Source organism: Taudactylus pleione, unplaced genomic scaffold, assembly GCF_031769625.1.
Source record: "Taudactylus pleione unplaced genomic scaffold, aTauple2 ptg000411l, whole genome shotgun sequence".
Classification (NCBI taxonomy): domain Eukaryota; kingdom Metazoa; phylum Chordata; class Amphibia; order Anura; family Myobatrachidae; genus Taudactylus; species Taudactylus pleione.
The window spans coordinates 1,615,977-1,641,705 of NW_028284813.1; the positions used below are offsets into that span (position 1 = coordinate 1,615,977).

General features: G+C 43.1%; 1 protein-coding gene across 2 annotated transcripts in view; it reads left to right on the forward strand.

The window, feature by feature from the left end:
• The window catches only part of P2RX1 (purinergic receptor P2X 1), a 141,442-nt gene that overhangs the window by 69,186 nt on the left and 46,527 nt on the right, over positions 1-25,729 (forward strand). The window contains exons 5-9 of one of the 2 annotated variants that reach the window (XM_088447037.1): positions 6,893-6,925; positions 11,830-11,926; positions 15,369-15,449; positions 19,949-20,090; positions 20,408-20,535. In XM_088447037.1, coding sequence (XP_088303163.1) covers positions 6,893-6,925; positions 11,830-11,926; positions 15,369-15,449; positions 19,949-20,090; positions 20,408-20,535 — 481 coding nt within the window. The remainder of the gene's footprint in view (positions 1-6,892; positions 6,926-11,829; positions 11,927-15,368; positions 15,450-19,948; positions 20,091-20,407; positions 20,536-25,729) is intronic. The other variant, XM_088447038.1, reaches the window with a different exon arrangement.

The following is a 25,729-nucleotide window of genomic DNA, read 5'->3' on the forward strand; positions in this document are numbered from 1 at the left end:
GAGGCGCAGGACACTGACATCAGCAGAGCCAGTCGCATCTGTTTGACAGCCCTAGTAATCATGTGACTCAACCCATCACAAATGTATCATAGCAACAATAAAGAGTGGAATCCCTAAGCCATTCACGGGTAGTATATGTCACGAACATCCGGCCGATCTCTCCAGATACGCCAATCATAGAATCGCCGCCCGTGACTTTTACAAGTTATCTCAGCACACGTGGTTAAATAAACCTGATAGCTGCCACCAGCAAAAGGAACTTTAATGCTTCAGCATAAGGTGAGCTTTTGCTCTCACCTGCATACACACTTATCAGCACTTAGAAAAATAGGTAACGTGGGCCTTGTTAGTTAGTTAGGCCTTGGGTCATAAAAACACAGGGCAAGATTCAGAGCTGGACGCTCTGACAAGAGCGCTCGCTCTGAATCAGGGCCGTCCTAGCTCAAATTGGAGCGGCCTCCTGGCCGCTCGCATAGCTGTGGGTGACCATCCACAGCTTATGCGAGCGGCCAAAAAGATGGTCGCGATGGTCAAGACCATCGCGACCATCGGGCTTGCGACGAGACCCTTGTGGTAGAGTCTCGTCTGCCGCAAGCCCGGAGTGCTTTTGGCTCTATCAGAGCCAAAGACACTCCCACTGACATCACTAGTGATGTCAGTGGGGCCGGACCCAGACGGTAGGCGTTCCCATGGGAACGCCTCCATCTGGGCAGACACGCCCCCAGCACGCCCACCAAAGGGGGCGTGCTGTCAATCACCATCGACACCACGTCCCCTTTGGTGCGAGACCCTGAGTGACGGTTTCCCCGTCGCTCGCCGGGTCTCGCGCATGCGCACAACGGATCAGCCTCTGTCATGCGCATGCGCATTTGGGAAACATCGACCCGCTTGCGAGCGCTCAGCGCTCGCGAGCGGGTCTGAATGAGATCCACAGTTCCAGAACTAGAATTAATGTTTTAATTCAAGAATACCTTCAAAGCTTAGTTACAAAAAGTTACAAGATTATAATAATATTAAATAAAAGGTTGCACACAAATTACTTACAATTTCAGAAATAAAATAATAGGGAATAAACAAACCACACCTTTGTCTTAAGTGATTTGGGACGGGGCAGTCTCAAGAACGAACTTCTGGGTCACTCTGTACCTTTGATGATAGCCCCTCAGAAATGAACACTGACCCAGAAGTCAGTTACAGTTTTATGCCTGTTTCTCCAGGCAGCTCTGGGTCACTCCCCTCCCTTGGGTTAGTTTAACCCTTCCATTGCTTAGGTGACTAAACACAGGGTTTCTTGGTCAGTTGAGCAGGGGTTAGTTCATTTAATTAATCATTGATCACTCTATCCTGTTTGGAGGTCAGAGATTAGCTCTGTGTCCACAGAACTGGACACTTCTTACAGATGGCTAGGGGAAAGATTTGACACCTGGCTGGTCGATCTGTCTCTCCTTGGCCTGCAAGCCTGACCCACTGTGGGGTTATAACCAGACTCCACGCTTTGATCCCTGCTTCAAGTGAGGAAACCACAGACATTAATAGCTTGTACCCTGAGCCTAGGGCAATAAGTAAACACTAGCCAGTCCATTAACTCTCAGTTATACACTTTGAAAAGCATTTCTTCTACAGAGAATAGATAGATTGTACATACAATGTAAACAGTGTCATTGGACATTTATGGCTGAACAGGAACACAACCTCTTTTAATATAACCTCTTTTTCAACCTTTGTTGAAAGGGCTTGACATCTTCTACACATAGAACATTCCATACCAAGTTAAAGAAACAGAAAGAAACAACAAGTTACAGGTTTATGCCATTTGCATCCGGCGCAGTTATGCCCATGCAGACGCAAAAATCCATCTTTTCGATACAGTATATATATACAATTATCACAATATTGCATTAAGATATAAATAATTGTTACATAATCTAGTCACATATAGTACATACAGCAATCCAGCACAAAAAGATTCTAGGAGCTCACAGCAGCTGTTCATGTAAAGCACCCTAGACCTAAATGGTCATTCAGACCTCTAGGATCAATAGTATCCATGCATATAATCCATTGACTTTCACGTTGGAGAAGCAATTTAGATCTATTACCTCCTCTAAGAAGATGATCAATCATACGATACTTTTATGTCGCCAGGCTATGTGCTGCTTGGCAAAAATGCCTGGCTACAGGTTGATCGCTAGTACCAGATATAAGTGGCAATCTAATAGAGGAGCGGTGGACAGCCATCCGCTCCCTAAAAGACCTTTCCGTTTTACCAATGTAAGAAAGCCTTTACGGGCAGACAATTTGATAAATCACAAATTGACAGTCCTGTGAAAATCAGTTGTATCCTGCGATTCAGTACTCCCCCTCCAGTTATAGTTAACTTCCCACCTGTTACTGTTCACGTTCGCCCATGGATACAGACCCATGTGACTTTGCACTGCTCCTTTGACTCATGTGCAGAGTAAAATCTCAGACAATGATGCATGCATAGTTGAATAAACATTGCTCATCCTATCTGTGATCTTTGTAAAAACAAAACAATGATGACAGCAAGTTTGTGGCCACAATAATGATAGCAATTTTGTTATCACCATACAATACTGAAAGCATTTTAATGACTACCTCACAATACTGAGAGCATTTTTCGGTACACTGGCTTACCAAGTGGCGCGGTAATGCCAGTCCCCGCGACATTCTTGACTCCTTCCTCCTACTCCTCCTCGTTGCAGACAGCACATGGCTGATTGCCTCTGGCAGCAGCATACGCCGGCAGTGCTCTAGTAACGCAAACAGTTGGGTGCTCCGCTCCGGTAGCTCTGTTAATGTCAAACAGATGCTCTGGCTCCTGACCCCGTCCTCCTCTCTAGCAGCATCTTCATTTCTGTGACAGAAGCACCTGCCGGTCGCGCTCTGGTAATGCCAAACAGCCTCTTGCCGTCAGTGGGTGCCATCACTCTGGTAGCTCCGGTAATACAAAAACAGCTGGCTCCTTACCCCTTCATCCTGCAAACACCATCAGTGCCCAACCTAGCATGGCATGGACCGACAACTCTCTTCTGCAGCTCATCTTTAGTTCCTGTTCAGGGGGAACTGTCAGCGCGCCGGTAGTGCACTGATTCGGCTCTGGATCAGCTGTGTTTGGTGAGTGAAAAAGGCGCGCACAACTTTAAGGAGTGGTCTCTCCATCCAGTCAGTTATTCAGTCAGTCAGGGAATGAGCAACAGTATGGAAGTCTTAAACAATCAGCTGGGTGCTGTCTGCATGTAGGAAGGGTGCAGGAGTTACATGGAGACCTGACGAATGGTGTGGCCACCACGTTTGCCCGACATGGACCGAATGAAGCATTTATGGGACATGGTGGAGAGGTCCATTTGCATCCAAGATCCTGCACTTACAAGTATCAATTAGCTGTGGGAAGCTATCTAGATGGCATGGGTCAACGTCTGTCCAGAAGTCTTCTGTCCACTTGTGGAATCAATGCCACGTTGAGTTGCTGCATTTCATCAGCCTAGGGTGGGTCCTACACGATACTATGCAACTATCCCACGTTTTTAGCATTTCAGTGTATGTAATTTTCATATTCATCAAGCCTCTAGTTATTAGTGCTTTTGGATGGTGATGCTGAAATATTCCATTACCATCAGACTAGAAATGCTTCCCTGAATTGCAATCCAACCATTGTATCCATTTCTTGAAAAGTTCTTAATGGACAGTACTTGTTGACATTGCATATTCATAACCTACTGTATATAGATATTTGCAGTCAAAGATTTATGTAAACTAATTCAATGACAGTTTTCCATTTTGCCATCCCCATAGACTCTAGTCCATGTGATACATGAAAACATTGAGTAGTGATCATCATTGTAGCTCCTGCAAAATGTGCCCCAGCAACTATCTCACACTATCCCTGTGTAAGTCACTGAGGTCATACACCCAATGCACTGCTCCGGGCAGCCACCCGACATTTCCTGTTCCTCTTCAGGGGAGGAGCGGGGAAATGTTTTCTCCCCAAGGGAGGAATGCAGATATTATGTGGCCATACTCTGAATTATCTCACAGTGTATGGTCACCATATCTAATGAGTTTTAGGCTGTTAGATAAAATGCCTGTCGGTCTGACAGACATTTTATCTGACAATGTATGCCCAGCTTAACTATACGTAAAATAACTTGGTCTGTGAAGCTGGTACTATTGTTATTATTTAGTTTCTGTATAATGCCACAATTTACTACAACATTATACAACTAGTGGAAATATTACATTCAGCTAAAAAGGGTATACTGTAAGAACTGTGATTATGAGCACTTACCATAAAAAGAGCAGAAACTAGATACAAGGGGCCTGATTCAAAGGTCGATGCTGCTGCGTCTCTCTTGCGTCTGCTGCTGGCGTCGCGGCTGCACTAATATTAGAGATATGCGGTTCTGTTTTCCTGAATACCGAACACACCTGAACTTTGGGGTTCCGAGTTGAATCAAGTCCTGGGTCAGACCACTTTTGGGGTTCAAAGTAGGACCGAGTCCGACTCGGATCACTTTTGGGGTTCCAAGTAGCACAGAATCCCGGCTCGGTTCTGCTGTCAGTTCACTACTTGGATTTAAATACTGAATATCGGGTTTTGGATTGCATGTAAACAGGTATAAATTACATGATTTTAACTGTTTTTATCATTTTTAAAGAAACCCAAAACCGAAAACACTTGAGGTGGTTTTGCCAAAACCATAACATATTAGGGTGGTTTTACCAAAAACAAAACACAGGGGTCCGCACACATCTCTAAATTATATGCAAATGCTAGTATAAGCCTTCATGGTTTAGTAGACTGCATTTGAATGTGCAAAGACACGCACTTTACCGCCAGTGATTCTTTAGACACCACCATCGGCGCACCATTGACGCTTGCACCACCTGTATGGCAAGTGCAGTTTCTCCGTCTGACTTTGGCCTTTGTGGCCGTGGCTGTGCATTTGGGAACACAGCCGCTTTCACTGACAAGCCTTGCAGTCCAGCATATACAGTGCTATTTATCAGCAGGAACAAGCAGGAACTCAGGGCCCGATTCAGATCCGCTCGCTAGGAAGCGTTCGAATGCAGTCAGACGATTTTTGCATTCTGCGCATGGGTATGCATCGCAGTGCGTGTGTGCGAACCAGTCCAAGCAATCGGGAATCGATCGCTTGCCACGCTTAGACAGCTCGGCTGAATGAGTGACAGGAGAAGCCATTTGTGGGTAGTGACGGAATGGCCATTAAAAACGGGGGAGTGGATGTGAGAACGCAGGCGTGCCTGAGCGTCAACGCCGTTTCAGAGGCATGCATAATTAACAGGCAGCGTCATAGTACACGTCACTTGGTTGAATGTTACACTGAGGTACTCGAAGTGCTTGCGGTAGGGTATGGCCAGCCACAGGTGCTGCGTATGGGTCCGGTGGTTGAATTCACTTCCTGGAGATGACGTGCGCAAGTGGGCGTCTTAAGACAGGCTGGTGGGCGTCTGCATACACAGCACGATTGCACGCCAAGACATAGTGGGCGTGCTAATGCCTTGGCGTGTGATCGCCTGCCTTCCCGAATTTGCATAGGCATCGAACGAGCAAACACATCTAGCGAGCGGGTCTGAATCGAGCCCTCAGTTCCTGAACATCTCATTAACTATGACGTAATGTCCTGGGCCAAAATGTATTTTCCATAAGATTAGTTTTATGTTAAAGTCCCTTTTGAGAGCCTTATTTTGTAAATACTATATATATATATATAGATATATATATATATATATAATATGTATACATATGTATATATATATAAAATTGTTTTTCTATAGCTCCACCCCCAGTAGCTCCACCCACAGTTCCTTAACTTATTTTCACAGAAAAATAGCCCTGTGCGTATACATCGGTAACATCGGCCCGTCACGCACAATTACAACAATTACAGCAGGTCCTAAATTATGCACTCCCATACAACGGCATTCACACGGACAGGCACTCCTGCGTTTCTGCAACTACTCCCACGTCACCACCCTCCAAACGCTCACGGCCTGTCACTCACTCTGTGATGGATTCCAGTCCGCGTACGTAATCGCAGTGCGATCGCAGCGCACTACGGTGCAAACGGCCGATCTGCTTACACGGTTGCAATTGTGATCCATGCTGAATCAGGCCCTCTGTGATTAAGCTTATACAATGTGGCTGGCTATGGGGTGCTTGAATTATAGATATATGCAATGTAATCGGCAGTGAGGCATGTGTATAGTGTCTAGTTATGGGGCCAGTGCAATGTGATACAGTAAGGTACAAACAATAGGACACAATTCTTCACATAACTCAGTGGTTCCCAAACTTTTTTGTATCAGTATTGTTTTCACGACACCCCCAAGCCAAAAGTTTGTTATTGAGAATTTCAGAAAAAAATGTAGCGAAGTGGTACAGGAATGTATATTGTGCTTACCTGTCATCCTTATATAGTGGTGGACACGTTTGTGCTTCTGTTTGTGCACATATTTACATTACACTGACCATAAAGAATTTGATTTGGTGCTGGACCACCAACCTGAGGCACCCCTGCAAGTGTCCCGAGGCACCCCAGGGTGCCGCGGCACTCAGTTTGGGAACCACTGACATTACTAATATAGCCCTTTTGTGAGTATATTATTTGCTAGTACTGACTATATCTATGACTATTTTGCAATACTGACAACAGTTCTGGCTGCTTTGCTCTGTAGTTTGTTTAAAACAGGACATTTAGATTTCGTAAAGTAATATATAATATGCTCCACTACCATTTAGAGTATAATTAATTAATGGTAAAAGTAAAAACGTGATTAACAACATATTTTTTTGCAAATATAGTGAAATTTATTTTTGCTTGTTTTTATTGCAATCATCACTGGTAAGGAGCAAGCAGTGAGCCTGCACTGAGTGAATCAGGTAACAAGCTATATATATGGAGTTTGGTGGTGGTTTTTTTTGTGGTGCTAGTTGTACTGTACAATTAAACTATAATATCATTATTCTTATTAAATCAGCAATTCATTCTACTCAATTATCTAATCTTAAACAACAATTCCAACACTTTGCATGTCTAGCCTATGTCTGAGAGATCTAGCGAAGGCTTTTGCCAGCAATACACAATAATAGTTATCACCAGCTTGGGGCTTTAATAAATAAGGAGAAGCTATAACTCCAGTGGTAACGCATAACAGATGTATCTCCCTTTAATAAATAGGCACAACCGAGAAACATTTCCTGCTACACAATGTAGGGATATATATTTCAATTACAATATCTAAAACTGAAAGAACCAGACAATTACTTCCTTGCAGCTATCTAATGCATAATAAGTACTATTTAGGCACAATGGTAGTATCCCTTCAAAGCTGAAAGTGATCCAGTTTGCTTTTCAGAGTGCAGATAATACAGGTAGTTGACAAAAAAAGGAAACATCTGAATGTATGAGGAACACCAAGCATATAGACAGGGCTTTCACACAGTTTTGACTCATTTACTAATGAAGCAAGTAACTTCAGGCTTATGCATAAAATGCTGGACTATCCTGGTTACCTATGGATATGGCTATCAATCATGCAAGCAGAGACCTCAGTGACTTTGGTAGAGGGGTGATTGTTGGGATGTGTTTGGCAGGAACTTCATTGACCAAGACTGTTTGGGAATGATTTACAAACAGCGATGTCTATGGTGATGTCAGCATGAAACGCCAAGGTCAGCTAAGGACAAATGTTGGTGTTTCATTTTTTTTGTCCACTACTTGTACTTCCAGTTGTTCTTGTATCTTTAAGCTATAACATTTTTATTTTGTTTATATTTACCAGCAGCTTCAAATATATGGGGTCTATTTAAAATAAAATCCATAACATACTATAAAAAGATTGCCGTTTTTTTGCGGCATATCACTTACATATTATTGGGCTATTAATATATTTTTTCATACCATGGATATACTGAGATAGAGAAATGCAGCATGGCTTTTTTTCCTGTCTTTCGCAAATGCAAAAGATGGCATCATCAATGCCCAGCGCGTGTGCAGAGCGTACAATGAGGGGATGGGGACGCAATGCATTGTGGGAGAAAGCTGCTTTTTTTTCCAGGGCGAGTGGATATATGTTTTTACAATAGTTTTGCATTGCAAAACTATTGTTTGCGCTTTCAATTTTAGAAGTCTCTGAACATCATTGTAATCTATTCGGCCTGTACTAACTCTCTGGGAGAAGGGAAACAGTGGCGATATGACTGTTTCTCCTCTGGTTCAGTCTTCTATACAGTAGATATAATGCAGAGGTTCCCAAATGCGGTCCTCAAAGCGCCCCAACAGTTCAGGTTTTAGAGATATCCATGTCTGAGCACAAATGGTGAAATCAAAGTGACTGAGGTACTAATTAAGTCACCCTTGGTCAAGCATGAATATCCTTAAAACCTGGCCTGTTAGGGTGTCTTGAGGACCGAGTTTGGGAACCTTTGATTTAGTGATAACCTTTTTCTCCTGTTAGAAAGCAGAAGACAATTATTACTTTTATAGAGTCCATGGTTCTGTTGATATGGTTAATGGTTTTCTTATCATTTTACAGTAAAGGTGCATACACACATAACGATTTTTTGAACGATTTGTCGGTAATGACGTCGTTATCATTAAATCGTAAGAAAAAAAATCATTCAGTTTATGAGTTATAACGATGAACGATAATCACAAATGCGCACTCCCGTTTGTAGTTATCGTTCATCGTCCATTTCAGATTGTTCATCGTCCATTTCAGACTGTCCAACATGACGATTTTCATTAAGGGAAGGAACATTATTCGTTCATCGTTCAAAAAATTGTTCATTACACTTAAAAAAAAGTTCACTGTTTCTAGGGAAAATCTGACAGAAAATCGTTGGTTACAAAATCGTTACGTGTGTATGCAGCTTTAATCAAAGGTATTTTGGGTTTGTTAATTATTTGTAATTCCAGCCATCTGAGAAAAGTTCAATTGGCTTGGATTGCAGTGAACTCTATGTAACAAAGGATGAAACTATAAGAAAGCTGGTGGAGGCATTATTGGACTTTAATGTGGCTCTGTCACGTGGAAGTTGGTGGAAACATCTGCAAGTAAAAACTGTGTGAAAATGGTGTCCCTTGCCAATTTTTACAGAATAGTGCACACAATGCATGTAAGTGGCTTTATGGGGTACATTTACTAAAGTGAGCGTTTTAGAAGTGGAGATGTTGCCCATAGCAACAAATCAGATTCTAGCTATTATCTTCTAGAAGGTGCTAGTTAAATGTTAAGTAGAATCTGCTTGGTTGGTATGGGCAACATCTCTACTTCTAAAAACTCTCACTTTAGTTAATATACCCCTTAGGTCATGCTATGCCAGCCTTGTCTACTCTCCCAGCCTCCCGTAAGAGTATTCAAGTCTCCCAGAGCTGCCTGCATCTGCCCGGCGTTGCCCATTTCCTGATGAAGTGGACAGTTTGGGCAGCCAATGACATTATTCACACGCTATACAATGCCAGTAATGCCAGCATTGTATAGCGAGGGGCAGACCACAATAATGAGATCATACTGGCCCCTCCCCCAGCACCACCCACCTATGCAGTGGAGAAGACAACCAGAAAGTCGGTAAGTATGCGCTATGCCATCTCCCTGTACAGAGTTATGATGAGACAAGAGAGCAGTGACTTATGGGGTGAAGCCATCCCAGGAGGAGGTATAATGAAGTATGCAAAAAACTCAGAGACTGCGAGCTCTGTTTATGAAGATTTTTCTGTAGGTAGTGGTACAAGTGAAGGTGAGATGGATGAAATGGAGAAGTTGCCCAAATCAGCTAGCACTTTCTAACTATCATTTATCTAGCACAGTCTATGAAATGACAGAAGCTGATTGGCTGCTATGTGCAACTTCTCCATATAGGGCCACGTTTTCGTTTTCGCAGAAGGAAACTTATTGCAGCATTCGCCAGAAAATGTAACTTTTCGCATTTATGCGCACTCCTAGGGCATTCCTATTGCAAAAGACGCGAGTACACATTTGCATGATAATTCTTGCAGGGATGACAGGCAAAAAGTACAGGAGAAAATGGGGAAAAGGTAAACTAATATAGGCTAACATTATAAATGACTGTTAGTGGCCATAATCAAAGGGTTTGGGGGTTCCTCAATTGTGTCATATGGATGTTATATGACTTTTTTTTCTAACCGTGAAAAAATTATAGACATATTCTTTGCCCAAATGCTGTTGTTCAATTAGAAGTGCATACAAGTGGGTGTAAGTACATGTTTAAGTCATTTTAGGGCACTTTCTAAATGTTAAAAATACACCTGTCACTTGCATTGCAATGTTTAAAATGGGATGGGTACGGGATGCCGGCGGTCAAAATCCTGACGCTGGCATCCCAACAGGATTAGGATACCGACACCTGTCAGTAGGTATCCTAATCCTCTCCCTACCCTGACCCTCTCTCCCCTGTGCCTGAACCTAACTCCTCCCCCCCAGTGCCTAAATCTAACCGCCCCGCACCCTAAACCTAACCCTCCTTCCTTAGTGCTTAACGCTCCCTCCAACCCTGCTACATACCTTGGGGATGCTGGTGGTCGGGATGCTGACAACGAGATTATGACATGTCAGGTATTCTAAGTGCCTGTGTTGGGATATTGAACGTATCCCATTTAAAACACCTAGCACATCCATACAGCCCCCGAAAATACCTGTCCCACTACTTTAAAACCATTTCCCAGCACTTTTTACTTTTTCAACCCAAAAATGACGTGTTATTATTGGCCCAAGTAAGCTAATTAAAAAATAATTTTTCCCTAATTAGTCATTAAGGTTTCTGGATCAAGTACTGACATTTTTACCTTAGAATAGGGGTTTTGCACAATTTTTCACCTGCTGAACTTTTCGGGCCACTTATACTATGTAGAATTCACACATGAAAAAACTGCGGCTAATAAGTATTTTTCCGCACAATAACCATTTTTTCTAGTAGGATATGGCCCTTAGTTTGATACATCTCCCCCTATATGTCTTTGAAAACTTTTAATTTTTCTTTTTAATTTTTCAAAAAGAAATACTTACCTACTACGTTCCTCCAGTGCACTGTGGTTCCTCACGCCCGGCGACCTTTTCGCTGCTCCTGATTTGTGTCTTAGTAGAGTGCATGGGCAGAAGAGCCTACACATGTGCACTAACCTGAGACACTCGTCTACACTCTAGGCATATGTGAGCTGATAAGGTCACGCATGCCCAGTCAAACTTCAATTTTCATTGATACTGCGAATGTGCGAAACTGAAATTCCACATACAGAGTACGACTTTTGTCCAGGATCGTGGACGGATTAGTACAGCATATCGCCACCCTGAGATGGCATTATGCATTCCTCTAAAACTGCATTAAGCAGAGCTTACTGCAGTATATTAAATTGTTAGCCATTCTCTTTCCCCACACTTGTGTAGAGGTAAGCAAACTTTGACAAAAATTGAGACACAGAGAAAATCTTTGAATTTCCTGCAGTATTCCGCTACATGAATTGCCACGGCTGTGAGAAAAGCCTTTTATAACTGATAACCAGCTTTTCACGGCTGGAGCCCTGGATCAGCCAGTTAGATACATATTCTAGGCACAGTTTTTCAAAAGCACATCAACACGAGCAGATTGCAGGGCAGCTCAAGTTTTGTTAAAATAATGATGCTCCCTATGTAGTGACAGATCCACTTTAAATCTTCCATTACTAACTCAGACCCACAAAATGTGCTTACATACATCATCTTACATTATAATATTCAACATAACATGTTTTTCTGTATATATTAAATGTTCTGTTGTATTTTATACAGGTATCCTGACTGGAAAATGTATACCTTTCAACAATGAAACCAACTCTTGTGAAGTCTATGCCTGGTGTCCTGTGGAAAATGATCATGTTGTTCCTGAGTATGTTGTTTGCATTGAAGTTTTGAGCACAAGAGCTTACAATTATTATGACAATACCTGAATGTAGTAAGATCTCTAGAATACGTTAATGAGGTCTTCACCTACTGTACAGCAGCCGCCTTTCCATTAAAGTTGAACACACTCCGTTAATCATATGCCCTTAGGTTTTCTACTCCAAGTAGCCTTAAGCTGGGTACAGGGGCAGAACTATGGGAGACAATGGAGGCGCCTGCCGCCGAGCTCCAGCTCTGAAGGGGCACCTCCTCCATTGCCAACAACATATTCACCTCACCTAGGGCTGTAACTATGTACCCAAAGTGTACTGTCATGGCCGCCCAATACATGGCACCCCTTCCCGGCACCTGAGAAACCACCATACACTAGTGGAGAGCTCCATTTCAGACCATCAGCTGCTGCCTTAATCTATCTATAGCCTGTCTGCATGTGAATTACTAGAATACAGTGTCAGCGGCTGTGACGGGGGGGCACCAAATTATAACCTGCCTCCGGGCGTCTGGAATGAATTTACGCCACTGGCTGGGTACACATGTAAAGATTTTCTGTCCAACCAACCAAATAGTTGATTGGCTGGAATGAAAATCTGGTAAGGTATGGGAGTAACTGATGATCAGCAATTTGCTCCTAAATGCCAGAAAACAGATGAAAATGGTAGTCAGACAAGTTTGTTAAATGTTTGATCCAAACAATTTGTTCAAACAACAGTTTTTGTCCATTTTCCGTCGTTTGGGAGCAAATTGCTGATTGTCATTTGCTTTCATACCGTACCAGATTTCATTCCAATCAATCAACTATTTGGATGGTTGGACAGAAAATCTTTACGTGTGTACCCAGCTTTATGTATTGCCATAGTTTACAGATGGACAGAACATTGGATAGGGTCTTGAATATTTATCGGATGAACAGCTCCAGTATTGACAAAGGTAGAGACTAGAGTATAATAATTTACACTCACAATAGTAAGTATCATAATGTCTGGCAATGCACCATTGACCCACTAAATAAGTGTGCGGAGGAAAGAACAAGCTGCAGATGAACTAAAGGCCCGGAATCCCAATCGAGGGTAAACCTGGCGTGGACAGCCGCAGGGTGGGAGGGTTAAGTTTTGGCACCCCCCCTCCTCCTGGGGAGGGTTAGGTTTAGGCTATGGAAAGGAGGTGTTATGGGGGGAGGTCAGGGTTAGGCACCCCTAAAGGAGGGTTAGGGTTGGGGGGGGATTAGGGTTACTTACCTTTAGCAGCAGTTAGGATCTTCACCCCTGCCGGGCATGCGCTGTCGGGATTTGAACCATACCGATCCCCCAGAGTCTACTGTGCATGTGCAGGTCACCGGGAACGTGGCACACAATCCATTTTCTCACAGACATCTCTTTTGAACATGCGCAAAACAAAGCGAAAATGGCTTTTCCCAATGATTTCTGCTTTACTGCAGTGCCGGCCGACGCGGTACTCCGGAGCGGTAAGTTTAATTATGGGTGTGCACTGTGGACCCAGTGGCCCGTGTGCAACGAACACCCTGGACCCATTATCTAGGGGGAGCTAACTGAGATGCGGATGTGATGACGTCATAGTCCAGAACGAGGCCTGGAAACACGAAAGGACGCCTGGGGCTCCAGCAGCTGCTGTGAACCAGGTTTTCTGATACTGAGCGCTTATTTTATACGGGATACAGTCAAAATGCAGATGGCCGGGAGGCTGTCTGTCTAAATTCCGGCGTCTCAATACTGACGCGGGACTAAAGACAGGCGTCGAAATCCCGACGCCCGTCTAAATCCCGACACCAAAATCTAGACTGACGGCTTCCCGTTTTAGGGTGGGGGGTTAGGTTTAGGCACCACCGGGGGGAAGGTTAGGTTTAGGCACCACTAAGGGAGGATTGGAGGGGGAGAGGGCAGGGTTAGGGTACTTACCAGCCCCAGTCGGGATTTTCAGCGTTCGGGCTTGCGGCATCGGGATTTTGTAAGACGGCTTCCTGGCCATCGGCATTTCATACCCAACCCTTTTATATTATACACATACACCTTTGTGAGTTTTTTCATACCTTTGAGTAAAACATATATACTTTTAAATTACTACACTATGGTGCGCCTCATCTCTTTTTGAACACATATGTATGTATGTATATATGTATATATATATATATATATATATATATATATACACACCAAAAAAGAAAAGGAACACCGCACCCACTTACAGAGTGTTGAAATAGGGTGCTGAGTGAGATCCCAATATAGCATAAAGAAATGTGATTGAATGTGGCAAAAAAGACCAGCAAACCATTATTAACTAGTTAAATGCAGTATATTGTGAAAACAGCAGCCATAGTAATCCACAGGCTACATCAAGCCAAACACAATATTATGCAAGCGTGATCCTTATCTCAGCCTAAAGCATGTGTTGAAGCAATCAATGGCCTCTCTCTCTATATATATATGTATATATAAATATACCACTATACGGGATTGTGTAGCAGTGTATATATATGCAGTGGCACCAAGAGGGGGGAGGGGGCGCATACTAATTGCCCGGGCTTGCTGTGTGCTGGTCTGCAGTGGGAGACTGCTCGAGGCTGCTGCTAAGTGAATCACAGTTGAGTACTACTGACATAACACAATAATACATAAAACACAATATACATATGACATAAAGTCTAGAATGAATCAAACAACAGTATAGTGATCCATTTTTTAAAGAAGGTATAAGAGCAAGAAAGTAATCTTGCAGCGACGGTGTGGCAAGCTGTCAGAGAAAGAGAGAGTTAAAGAAAGAAGAGAAGAAAGGAAGGTAAAGAGAAATTAAAAAAGACAAAAGGAGAGTGGGGAAGTAGATAAATACACAGGGGGGGGGTCTCTTCACAAAGCCCCAAAACTAAATGAATACAAAAAGTACTGAATGGAGAGGGAGCGTTTTGGGAAGTCAGCCAAGGGGACCATATTTTGTTAAAAGATTTCAAGGAATGAATATTATAGTGGTCATATATTCCATACTATAAACATACCAAATACGTTTTAAGATTGCCCGCATCGGTGATGGTGTGGGGTTTTTCCAGTCGATTGCCATTTAACAGGTCATGGCAGATACAATGTGCCGAAGCAGTTTATTTTGATGCCGGGAAAGGATAGGAAGATTTAAGGGAAGGCGGAAGTATTTAGGGTCAAGAGGAATAGTGATTGCCATGTTATTTTAGAATATATAGGACTTTGAGGAACAACAATAATAATAATATTTTAAAAGGAATGTTCTTGGGTGTAGTTAACTTTTCTTTACTGTTAGAATGTAAATATAGTAAGATAGACTAAATTATTTATAATTTCTATTATCATAGGCTTTTATTTATATACATGATACTATGGTTTGATCTTTAGAAATATTTCAAATGTTGAAATGTTTAATTACTGTTTTGTTTTTTGTTTGATTTACAGTCCTCCGTTACTGAGGCAGGCAGAAAACTTCACTTTATTTATCAAAAACAGTATTAGTTTCCCCAAACATAAAGTTAATAGGTATGTATGAAAACAAATGTAGAAAGAGTACTTTTTACAGGTGTGGAGAACTGCAAGTTGGAAAACTAAAATTGAGATATCATAATTTCATGTAAATCTAACTTAATGATTGGCTAAGTTGACAGTTGTGATTATTCTCTATGAAATAGTGTGATTTAATATATATATGAAATTGTAATGCATGTTATTATTATACTTTATTTAGAGGGCGCCACAAGTAATCTGCAGCGCCATACAGAGGGCAAAACAATAAGACGGTACTATACAGGGTAAAACAGTACAGTACAATACAGTAGACAAATAGCATGACAAATCTCAACACAGCCACTGATGCAGGGGGTGCAATGGAAATATTCAGTGTAAGCTGAAACCTGTAGATCAGTGATTCCCAACCTCGGTCCTTAAGGCACACTAACAGTCCTGGTTTTAGTGATATCCATGGTTGAGCACAGATGGTTAAATCAAAATAACTGAGTTACTAATTAAGTCACTTGTGCTCAAGTATGACTATCCCTAAAACCTGGACTGTTAGTGTGCCTTGAGGACCGTGGTTGGGAACCCCTGCTGTAGATATTAGCATGAGCATAGATAACTTTTGTTGTGTTCATGGGGAATTGTTTATTTGTAAGGCATCACAATATTCCACAACACCAGACAGTCAGAATGATAAATCATGCAAAATTAAATTCTACATAAAATAAAACAACTACAGAGGAGGTTGAGAAAAGGAGGCTCTGGCAGCAGAACAGAGTCCATCTGGAGAGGGCAGTGCCTGAGACGATAGGAGCTAGTGAGACATTGAGTGGACATGGGACTTAAGCCGAACATGCAGATAGAGTAGCATCAGGTGGAGATAGGATAGGCTATATTGAATAGCTATAGAGTGCCTGAAGGATTGAGTGTGGTCAGGTGGGGTGAGGAGTTCCTTCAGTGGGAAGCAGCACAGGAGAAATCTTGGGAGTGATTTGTGGCTAGCAAGATCTTATTTGTGAGGTTTGTGTGAAACTAAGTACAGCTTTGCTCTTAGTGACATTCTAACACATGTATACTAGGGATGAGCGGGTTCGGTTCCCTGAGAACCGAACCCACCCGAAATCGGGGATCCGGGGCGATCCGAGCCCAAGCACGGATCTTCCTGTCTGCCCCGGATCCCTCTCCCGAGGCAAAAACCTCGAGATCTGCTGTCGGATCTCGAGGTTTTGCCTCGAGCGGCCATTTAAAAAAAATGCCTTTCCCTTTAATGGGCAAAGTGCTGATTGGCTGACAGAGCCGTCTGTCACGGCTCTCAGCCAATCAGCATTATGGTGCTCATTTGCATGTAGCACGGACTCGTGAGATCCGTGCTACATGCATCTGTGTGATTGACAGTGACACAGAGCACAGATGGGTCAGTGAGACCCGTCTGTGCTGCTGTGTATTTCAATGACACAGATGCACGCACGGACCAGGAGATCCGTGCTACTTGCATCTGTGTGATTGACACAGAGCACTGACGGGTCCGTGAGACCCGTCTGTGCTGCTGTGGTGAAAAAAAAAAAAAAAAACCTGAGTAAAAAAAGAAAAAAATGGCGTGCACCCCCCCAAAAAAGAGCAACCAGCCCCGGGCATTAGTGACCCAGTGCTGGGTGTGCTTAAATACAGGGAACAAACGACGTAGGGGCCCCCTGTACTTAAGCACAACCAGCACCGGGCTAGTCAGAACCAGCGCTGGTTGCCAAAATATGGGGGACAAACGACGTAGGCATCCCCCGTATTCTGTGCAACCAGCTCTGGGCTCTGATCCGGTCCTGGTTCTGGAAATACAGGGGAAAAAAATGAGTAGGGTTCCCCTGTATGTTCCAGAACCAGCACTGGACTTTTTCTAGCGGGGGGGCTGATGCCACAGCCAGGGGAGCCCTTTCACCGGGCCCCCCAGCCACAGCATCAGCCCTGACCGCTAGTCAGCCCAGGCTGGGGATCCCTGGAGAGCTGGGGACCTCCCCAATAAAGGGGTCACCCTCTCCAGGGCACCCCAGGCCCAGGCTGATAGTGTGGCGGGTTGATAGGGTGGTGTGGTGTAAATAAATAATATCAAACATTGTCTTTACAAGTAGAACTGCAAGTCCCAGCAAGCCTGCCCCGCATGCTGGTACTTGGAGAACCACAAGTACCAGCATGCAGGGCATTTAGGGCCCACTAGTACCTGTTGTTCACCTGTAAAAAAATGTTTAAAAAAAAACACAGGGCACACACACCTTGACAGTATAAGTTTATTAAACATACATACATACACACACACACACACACATGTACACATACTCACCTATGTAACCCTGTAGCATCGGTCCACTTGTCCGGTAAAGTATCCATAGGGGACCTGTGAAAAAAAACATACTCACATCTCCTATGCGAGGTTCTGTCCTCTTCGTTCCAAAGTAGGCATCCCCGGACTTGGCAAAAAAAAAAAACGAAAACCCAATCCACGAACTTAGTACCGTTCTATAGAACGGTACTTCCCGAATGAGAGCTTAGCGGCGGGGTATCACCATGGACCCCGCTGCTAAGCGTTCATTGGCTGAGAGAGGTCATCTCCCGTCTCTCAGTCAATGAACGGCTCGCTCCATTGTAGTCAATGGTGGGAGCCGCAAGGTTATTAAAGTTTACCCTGCGGTTCCCACCAGCTACCTCTGTGCAACCTTTTGGCCTAAAAACAATATTGTGAGGTGTGAGGTGTTCAGAATAGAGTGGAAATGAGTGGAAATTAATGTTATTGGGGTTATTAATAGCGTAGGAACAAGAAAAGGCCCATTTTATGTGATTTTTAGCGGGTTTTTTTATTATTTAAGAAAAAATCCAGATCCGAAACACAAAACCCAGAACCCAAAACACGGAAGGGTGGTTTTGGCAAAACTAATCCAGATCCAAAACATGAAGAAAGATCCAGATCCAAAACACAAAACACGAAAAGTGGCTGGTGCACACCCCTAATATATACTGTAGATGTCTTGTAGATCATTGTAGACCAGTAGATGGAAGTGATTAACAATTGTAGGCAAGTCAAAGTTGAGAGCATATTGTGCTTTCTATCAGCATTAAAAACATTGGAAAGTCCAATTAAGATTTTAAAACCAGTAGATTCATTGAGCTCTGGATCCTGTGGTTCAGTATTTTTAGGTGGTCTCAGGGGTCAATGAGGTTATAGAGCTAATGCATGATTGCAGGGTTTTTTGAGTGTCTGGTTATTAAGTTAATAAGTCCCAAATACATTTCCAAGTTTCTTCTTGTGTGAGTATGGAGCATAATTTATATAAATGTTATGAGATTAAAGTAAGAGGGAAACAGAGTAATCTACCAGTGTGAGATACCTTTATTTTAGAAAATTTGTGTTGCAGCTTTTAGCATTGTTGCTGGAGCCATTTCTTTAAAGATCTGTAAGAAGAATGCAGCGTCTTTCTGAATATTAACTTTTATGGCTCTTGCATGAAAATTTCTTAATTTGAAAATTATGCACATTATGGGTCCCTATGTGTGTCTAAATCCTGAATTTTGAAGGGTAGGGAACAATATGTTCAATTATTTGTCAATTGCCACTTTCAGGGGTGTGGCCTAATCACCGAAAGTGTGGCCATGCCTCCTTAAAAAAAAAAAACACTGAAAGACAATTACTTCCCCGTGTGCCCTTCAGTCAGGCAGATCCAGGGGAATGGGCGGTGATCGCTCCCACCCCAATACCACAGCCAGAAGAGACTGCCGCAGCCCAGCACACAGCACAGCAGCGTGTGGTGGGTTGGAGAGACATATTGCTCACTGCTGTGAGCAGACCCGTGCCCCCGCCAGGCCCCTCCAACAAGTAATTAGTACCCACCAGTATCGGACTGGGGCATGTGGGGCCCACTGGGAGAATGCCGTAGTAGGGGCCCTTGCTAAAGGGGTGTGACCAGTCACCAGAGGGGGTGTGTTCAGCCACTACAGGGGCTTGGCTAACCATTAAAGAGTGCATTGTGTGGGCCCATATATATATATATATATATATATATATATAGTAGTAAATACTGATTTGTGATACTGTACCAAATTGATAGCAACAATGCATTGTAGTGAATACACCATAAACCCGGGAATGTAGTATAATGTAACATATGCACAGGCTGGTACCTGAATCCTAGAGGAGAGGGTGGGGCCCTTAGGCAGATTTCCCCTATACTCCTGTGGACCAGTCCCACCCTGTACCCACCCCATCCCCATCGGCGCCCCTGGTATCAACTATAGGATCTGCTAATAGTTATTTAGTTGATCGTATCCCTCTTCTAACTTAGTTGCGTTGCAATGCTCCTCATTGTAAATGTAGGAAAACAACTTTGACCATGTTTATGTGTATGATAAAATCACCCAACAGCAATATAAAAGTATTTTTTTACTCTTTTCTAGTTTTTTAAACTTTCTAGTTGTGTTTTCAGATAAGAGATTCCATACCTGTATTGTAATTTCTTTTGTTTGGCTTAACATTTTTTTTTTTTCAGACAGAATTTAATTGAATCAGTAACCAGTGATGATCTAAAAACATGTCTTTATGATAAAGATAATGATCCTTTTTGTCCTGTTTTTCGACTTGGATATATTGTGGAACAAACAGGAAAGAAGTTTAGTGATATAGCCCGAAAGGTAAAGTTTACTAATGTAAAATGCTTATATAACTTTTTATTATTATTAACTTTATTTTATAAGGTATTACAAGAGTTCCAAAGCAGTGTACAAAGGGGAAGGAACAGCATATGTAAAAAACTGATACAGACAAATTCAAACGTGCAAATATATAATTAAAATGTGCAGATTGCATAATAATGTAGATAAAGATAAGCTATTGACCAGTGTCTGTAATAAAACCATGATTATAGGTCAATTAACAGAAGGTCTTATTTGAATAATATAAAGTCTATTTCTTATGCTTGCAAAAATAGCAATTATGTCTTGAATTACAGGGAGGAACAATTAACATTATAATAGACTGGCACTGTGATCTGGATTGGCCATTGAAATACTGTAAACCTACATATGATTTTCATGGACTACATGATGATAATTCTGCCTCACAGGGCTTTAACTTCAGGTAGGTCATGTGCTTGTGTGTACTTTGTAAAGGTAAAGGTGCGTTCATGTGGTCTGACACAATTAGATGTGTACACATCTGCAGACATGCCCTTTATGAGGTGTGTCTCTTGCTGCTTCTGGACGGCTGTCTAACATCAACAGGATATGGTGAGCAGGGAGGAATACATCCAAGTAAGGCAAAAACTTGTGCCACAGAGAGATGTAACATCCCTTCCAGTATTATAGAGGTGTGGGTGTTTCTACATTTGGTAAACTATTATGTACAATATTTTACATTATGTAAAGTCTTTCCTAAAATAGTTGCATATGAATTGGTGATGGGGAACTTCCCCATTCATTAATGTATAACCAGTTATCAATGAGCTCAGAACATTTTGTCCCGAGTTCAGGAAAATAGGTAGAAATATACTGTTTAACATATACTGCTTTTAGTTGTTGATGCATGGCTCCTGTACATGTATGTTGTTGATGCATGGCTCCTGTACATGTATGTTGTTGATGCATGGCTCCTGTACATGTATGTTGTTGATGCATGGCTCCTGTACATGTATGTTGTTGATGCATGGCTCCTGTATGATTTCTTATTCATGCTTATGTCCTCACTTCTCAGGTGTCTAAAATAGGTTCACGCTGTTTCTTAGAAGCACATATTAATCAGCAAGGGGTTAAACGCTAATGCAAATACTTTAGGAAGAGCATTTAAATGCAATTTACTAGGAATGCAACATTATCAAAACAATCTTGCATTCAAGTAGCTTAAACATAGTGTAAAAACAAGGACGTGGAAACAACTATGTGGGCCCCATATCAACATTTTGAAGGACCCCCCAATCTAATGTTTGTTTCACAGCGGTTGTTCATTTTATGTCCCATAGAAGTTTCCTGGTTAATTTTTCCTTTCATTTTCACACTATTTGCCAGTGACGATGCTTCACGTGCTTCATCCTTATTGGCAGCTTTTGAATCTTACATGACAGTCCCACATCTGTAGGACCTTTAGAGCTGAAAAGATTGCAGTTTATAGTGAGTGTAAATACAGGGGAGAGTAGGGACAGGGACCAAACAGCTCCTACCTGAGGGGGACACTTCCTAATGCAGGTGATTCCACTTTGATTGCAGATCTCTTAAATTTTAACACACTGGGCCTGATTCAGAGCAGCTCTCTGCTGGCGGGCGCTCTCTCTGAATCTGGGCGTTTTTTTCTATTATTCCGGCCGCTCGCAAAACTGCGGGTGACCACCCACAGCTTGTGCGAGCGGGCTGGAGTCCGTCGCGATAATCGCGATCATCGGGCTGGAGACAAGACCCTGGGGTAGGGTGTAGCTTCCGCAAGCCCGAGTGGACTTCCTGCTCTAATAGAGAAGCCTACTTTCCGACAGCAATGGGCTCACTGATTGGCTTAGCTGTACCTGTGATGGTGAAATGGGAATATCGGAGATGGATCATATCAGTGTAGAGCTTTACTAAGGGGCACAGACAGAGACCAACACCTATATGAGTGCTGACAAGTAACCCTTTTCAGACAGGGACCAATTTGCCCTTCAGACAATTCCATATCTCCATAGATAAGCAAAGAAAACAGAGCCGATTCAGAATTACATGCAAGTCGACAATAATTGCATTTGTGCTGCATGAACAGACCTAAATATGGATATTCACCTGTGTTTTGAGTTGTGAGCACCTATGTGACCACAGCCATGGGCGCCGAGAGGGGGGGAGACGGGTACAGTTTACCCGGGCTCGGCCTTGCTAGAGGGGCCTGGCGGGGCCCGGCGTTACCTCCTCCTCCCCCCTCACAGCAGCTCAGCACACAGCTTGTGCTGGGCTGCAGTGTGAGACTGCTCGCGGCTGCTGCAGCAGCCGGAGCAGTCTCCTAAGGCTGCGGGGGGGAGTGATCACACTGATCACGCCCCCTCCTGCTTAGCGCCGGACGCTGCTAAATGGCGCTGCAAAAGTGTTCTTTTTTTATTATTTTTTTCAAGGGGGCGTGGCCACGCCTCCCGGGATTAGGCCAGGCTCTCTACGGGGAATCGGTATGATATCCCGGCGACCGCATGGCCGGGAGTTCGAATGCCAGCAGCGGCAGCCCGACAAACCAGCAGAGCCCTGCAGCGGAAGCCCGACAGCGCTGGAAATCCAGATCGTCCTAAGGTAAGTATCTGCTAACCTAACCTAACCACCCTAACCCTAACCCTCCTTAGGGGTGCCTAACCCTAACCTCCCCCCTCTGCCTAACCCTAACCCCCCCTTCTCCGCTGCCTAACCCTAAGTCCCCCCCTGGGGTGCCTAACCCTCCCTCCTCCTAGCCTAAACCTAACCCTCCCGGGGGGGGTGCCTAACCCTAAGTCCCCCCCTGGGGTGCCTAACCCTAACCCTCCCTCCTCCTAGCCTAACCCTAACCCTCCCGGGGGGGTGCCTAACCCTAAGTCCCCCCCGGGTGCCCTAAACCTAGCCCTCCCCCCCCCGCAGCTGCCTGCTCGCGGCGCCCGGCATCCCTTCGATCGGGATGCCGGGCGCCTGTCTCCCAGCGTCGGGGACATGACAGGCGTCTAGATATAGATGCCCGGCATTTCACCCTCACCGGGATATGACAGTCGGGAAGCAGGCTGCCGGTATTAAGGCAGCCGGCTTCCCGATTGTATACCCTCTACGGACCTGACCACAGGCCCCCTATGCAAATGGTTGGTTTCGTAGTCATCATTATCAGCGTATGTTGCACCAGACCTATCCTTGATGCAAGACATCTGCCTCAAAATAAACAGATCTCTGTGTAAACCACTGTGTATAGCTCAGAATAAAAGCTTGAGCCAGTAGGAAAGAAGATATTGGATTAATGGAGTAATACAGAAGTGAAAGATGGAGTTTTATACCAAATAATGTATTTGAAAATGTAGTCAATTAAAATTTTGAATCCAGACGTTGAAGCAGTATTGCGAACCTGGCATCATCATAAGACTGGAGACTTCAGGGTGGAAAATATTAGGTGAAAGAGTACAAAAATCTATCTCCCAAAAGGTGTGTTGTACCTGTAGGAATGTAACTTGACCAAAGCTGAGGAACGCCCTGCAACTATACTAACTATGGAATTCTTTAAAATATAAGAAGCGCTGGTCCAAAATTAAATAGATATATAACTGTGATTGCTTGTGAAACAATAAATTCTTAATATATTTTGTATTATTTATCTGCAAGACCATTCAAATAAAAGGAAATAATAATAAATAAGGTAAAAGTAATATGAAAGACAAAATCAAACTGAAAATGAAATAAAAATAAATATAAATACTAATAAAAATAAAAATAATAATAATGTATAAATGATCGCAATGATGTTTATGCTCTTTAAGGGTCGGATGGGTGCCCGCTGCTATAATGCAGTGCTGCGGGTTTCTGTCCCTACCTTTCCCTGAGACACGGGGTTCAGCTCGCTGCACGCGCCTTCAAATCCGGTGGTGACTCCGGCGCTCACTTTCCTTGATAAAGTCCGTCACGTGGACGAAACGCGTTGGAGCTTTTTTACCAAACACCAACACAGCATTTGACATTACCCCATTCTGGCCAGCTAACCAGCAAGGGGACTGAAGGAAAAAGCGGACGGTAGCGAACCGGAGCAAGCGGCAAGCAACCAACACCGCATCCAGTACGGGACAGAGCACAAGTGTTTTCTCCAAAACTGAGCGCCGGAGTCACCACCGGATTTGAAGGCGCGTGCAGCGAGCTGAACCCCGTGTCTCAGGGAAAGGTAGGGACAGAAACCCGCAGCACTGCATTATAGCAGCGGGCACCCATCCGACCCTTAAAGAGCATAAACATCATTGCGATCATTTATACATTATTATTATTTTTATTTTTATTAGTATTTATATTTATTTTTATTTTTATTTCATTTTCAGTTTGATTTTGTCTTTCATATTACTTTTACCTTATTTATTATTATTTCCTTTTATTTGAATGGTCTTGCAGATAAATAATACAAAATATATTAAGAATTTATTGTTTCACAAGCAATCACAGTTATATATCTATTTAATTTTGGACCAGCGCTTCTTATATTTTAAACTGTTCATTCTCATTGCAAAATAGAGAATATAGAAGCTGCTATAGGATTCCAGGTGCGCTTTGTTATTACTCTCTGTTTAACTATGGAATTCTGTTTTCTGTTAGAAATCTTGATGACTACTTATTTATTGATAGTGGAATCAAAGTAGTGGTGAAAAATTAGCATTTGCCATAATAGGCCAGTTTACCATGTTCACTCTTGTTGTGCCAAATAAAGGCCAGATGACTACATATTAATGAATTCATTACTATCCATAAAATATACAGGGTGATGGGACTCTTAAACAATATAATAAAACGCTTTCGTGTCACTCTCTGTTTCGTGGCAGTGACGCACTAGATATGGGGTGTGGAGGCTTGTTCCTCCAAAGCTCCAGTCTCCTAATTACACCCCTTACTTCTTTTAGACGCCGCCATCTTGGCATAGTTCCCAGAGCTTCAGCTTTATTTTCCTCCTGCGTTGCCTTCATTTTAGCGAAGTCTCATGCAGCTGCAGTTACCCAGGTTCCTCTCAGGTGAATACTGTAGTATCCTTTGTCAGATCTTTGTGTCTCTTCATGAAAAACACTCTATTTCCAAGATGGGTTCCTGCTGGCTGAATATAATTGCTGAGCTCCAGCTCCAATTGGTTGTGTGTACTGCCAGTGTTTTAATATAGGAAGTTCCATCTCTTGCTGCTCCCAGTGTCTCTTGCCGCTCCCAGTGATCTAAGTTCTTACCGAACTTCAGTCTAGAGATTCCTTCTTCTTTCAGACCAGTGATTTTCAACTTTTTCAACAAATATTGGCCTCCACAGGAATAAAACACACTAAATTGCCCTCCACAGGAATAAAACACACTACATTGGCCTCCACAGGAATAAAACACACTACATTGGCCTCCACAGGAATAAAACACGCTACATTGGCCTCCACAGGAATAAAACACACTACATTGGCCTCCACAGGAATAAAACACACTACATTGGCCTCCACACGAATAAAACACACTACTTTGGCCTCCACAGGAATAAAACACACTACATTGGCCTCCACAGGAATAAAACACACTACATTGGCCTCCACAGGAATAAAACACACTACATTGGCCTCCACATGAATAAAACACACTACATTGGCCTCCTCAGGAATAAA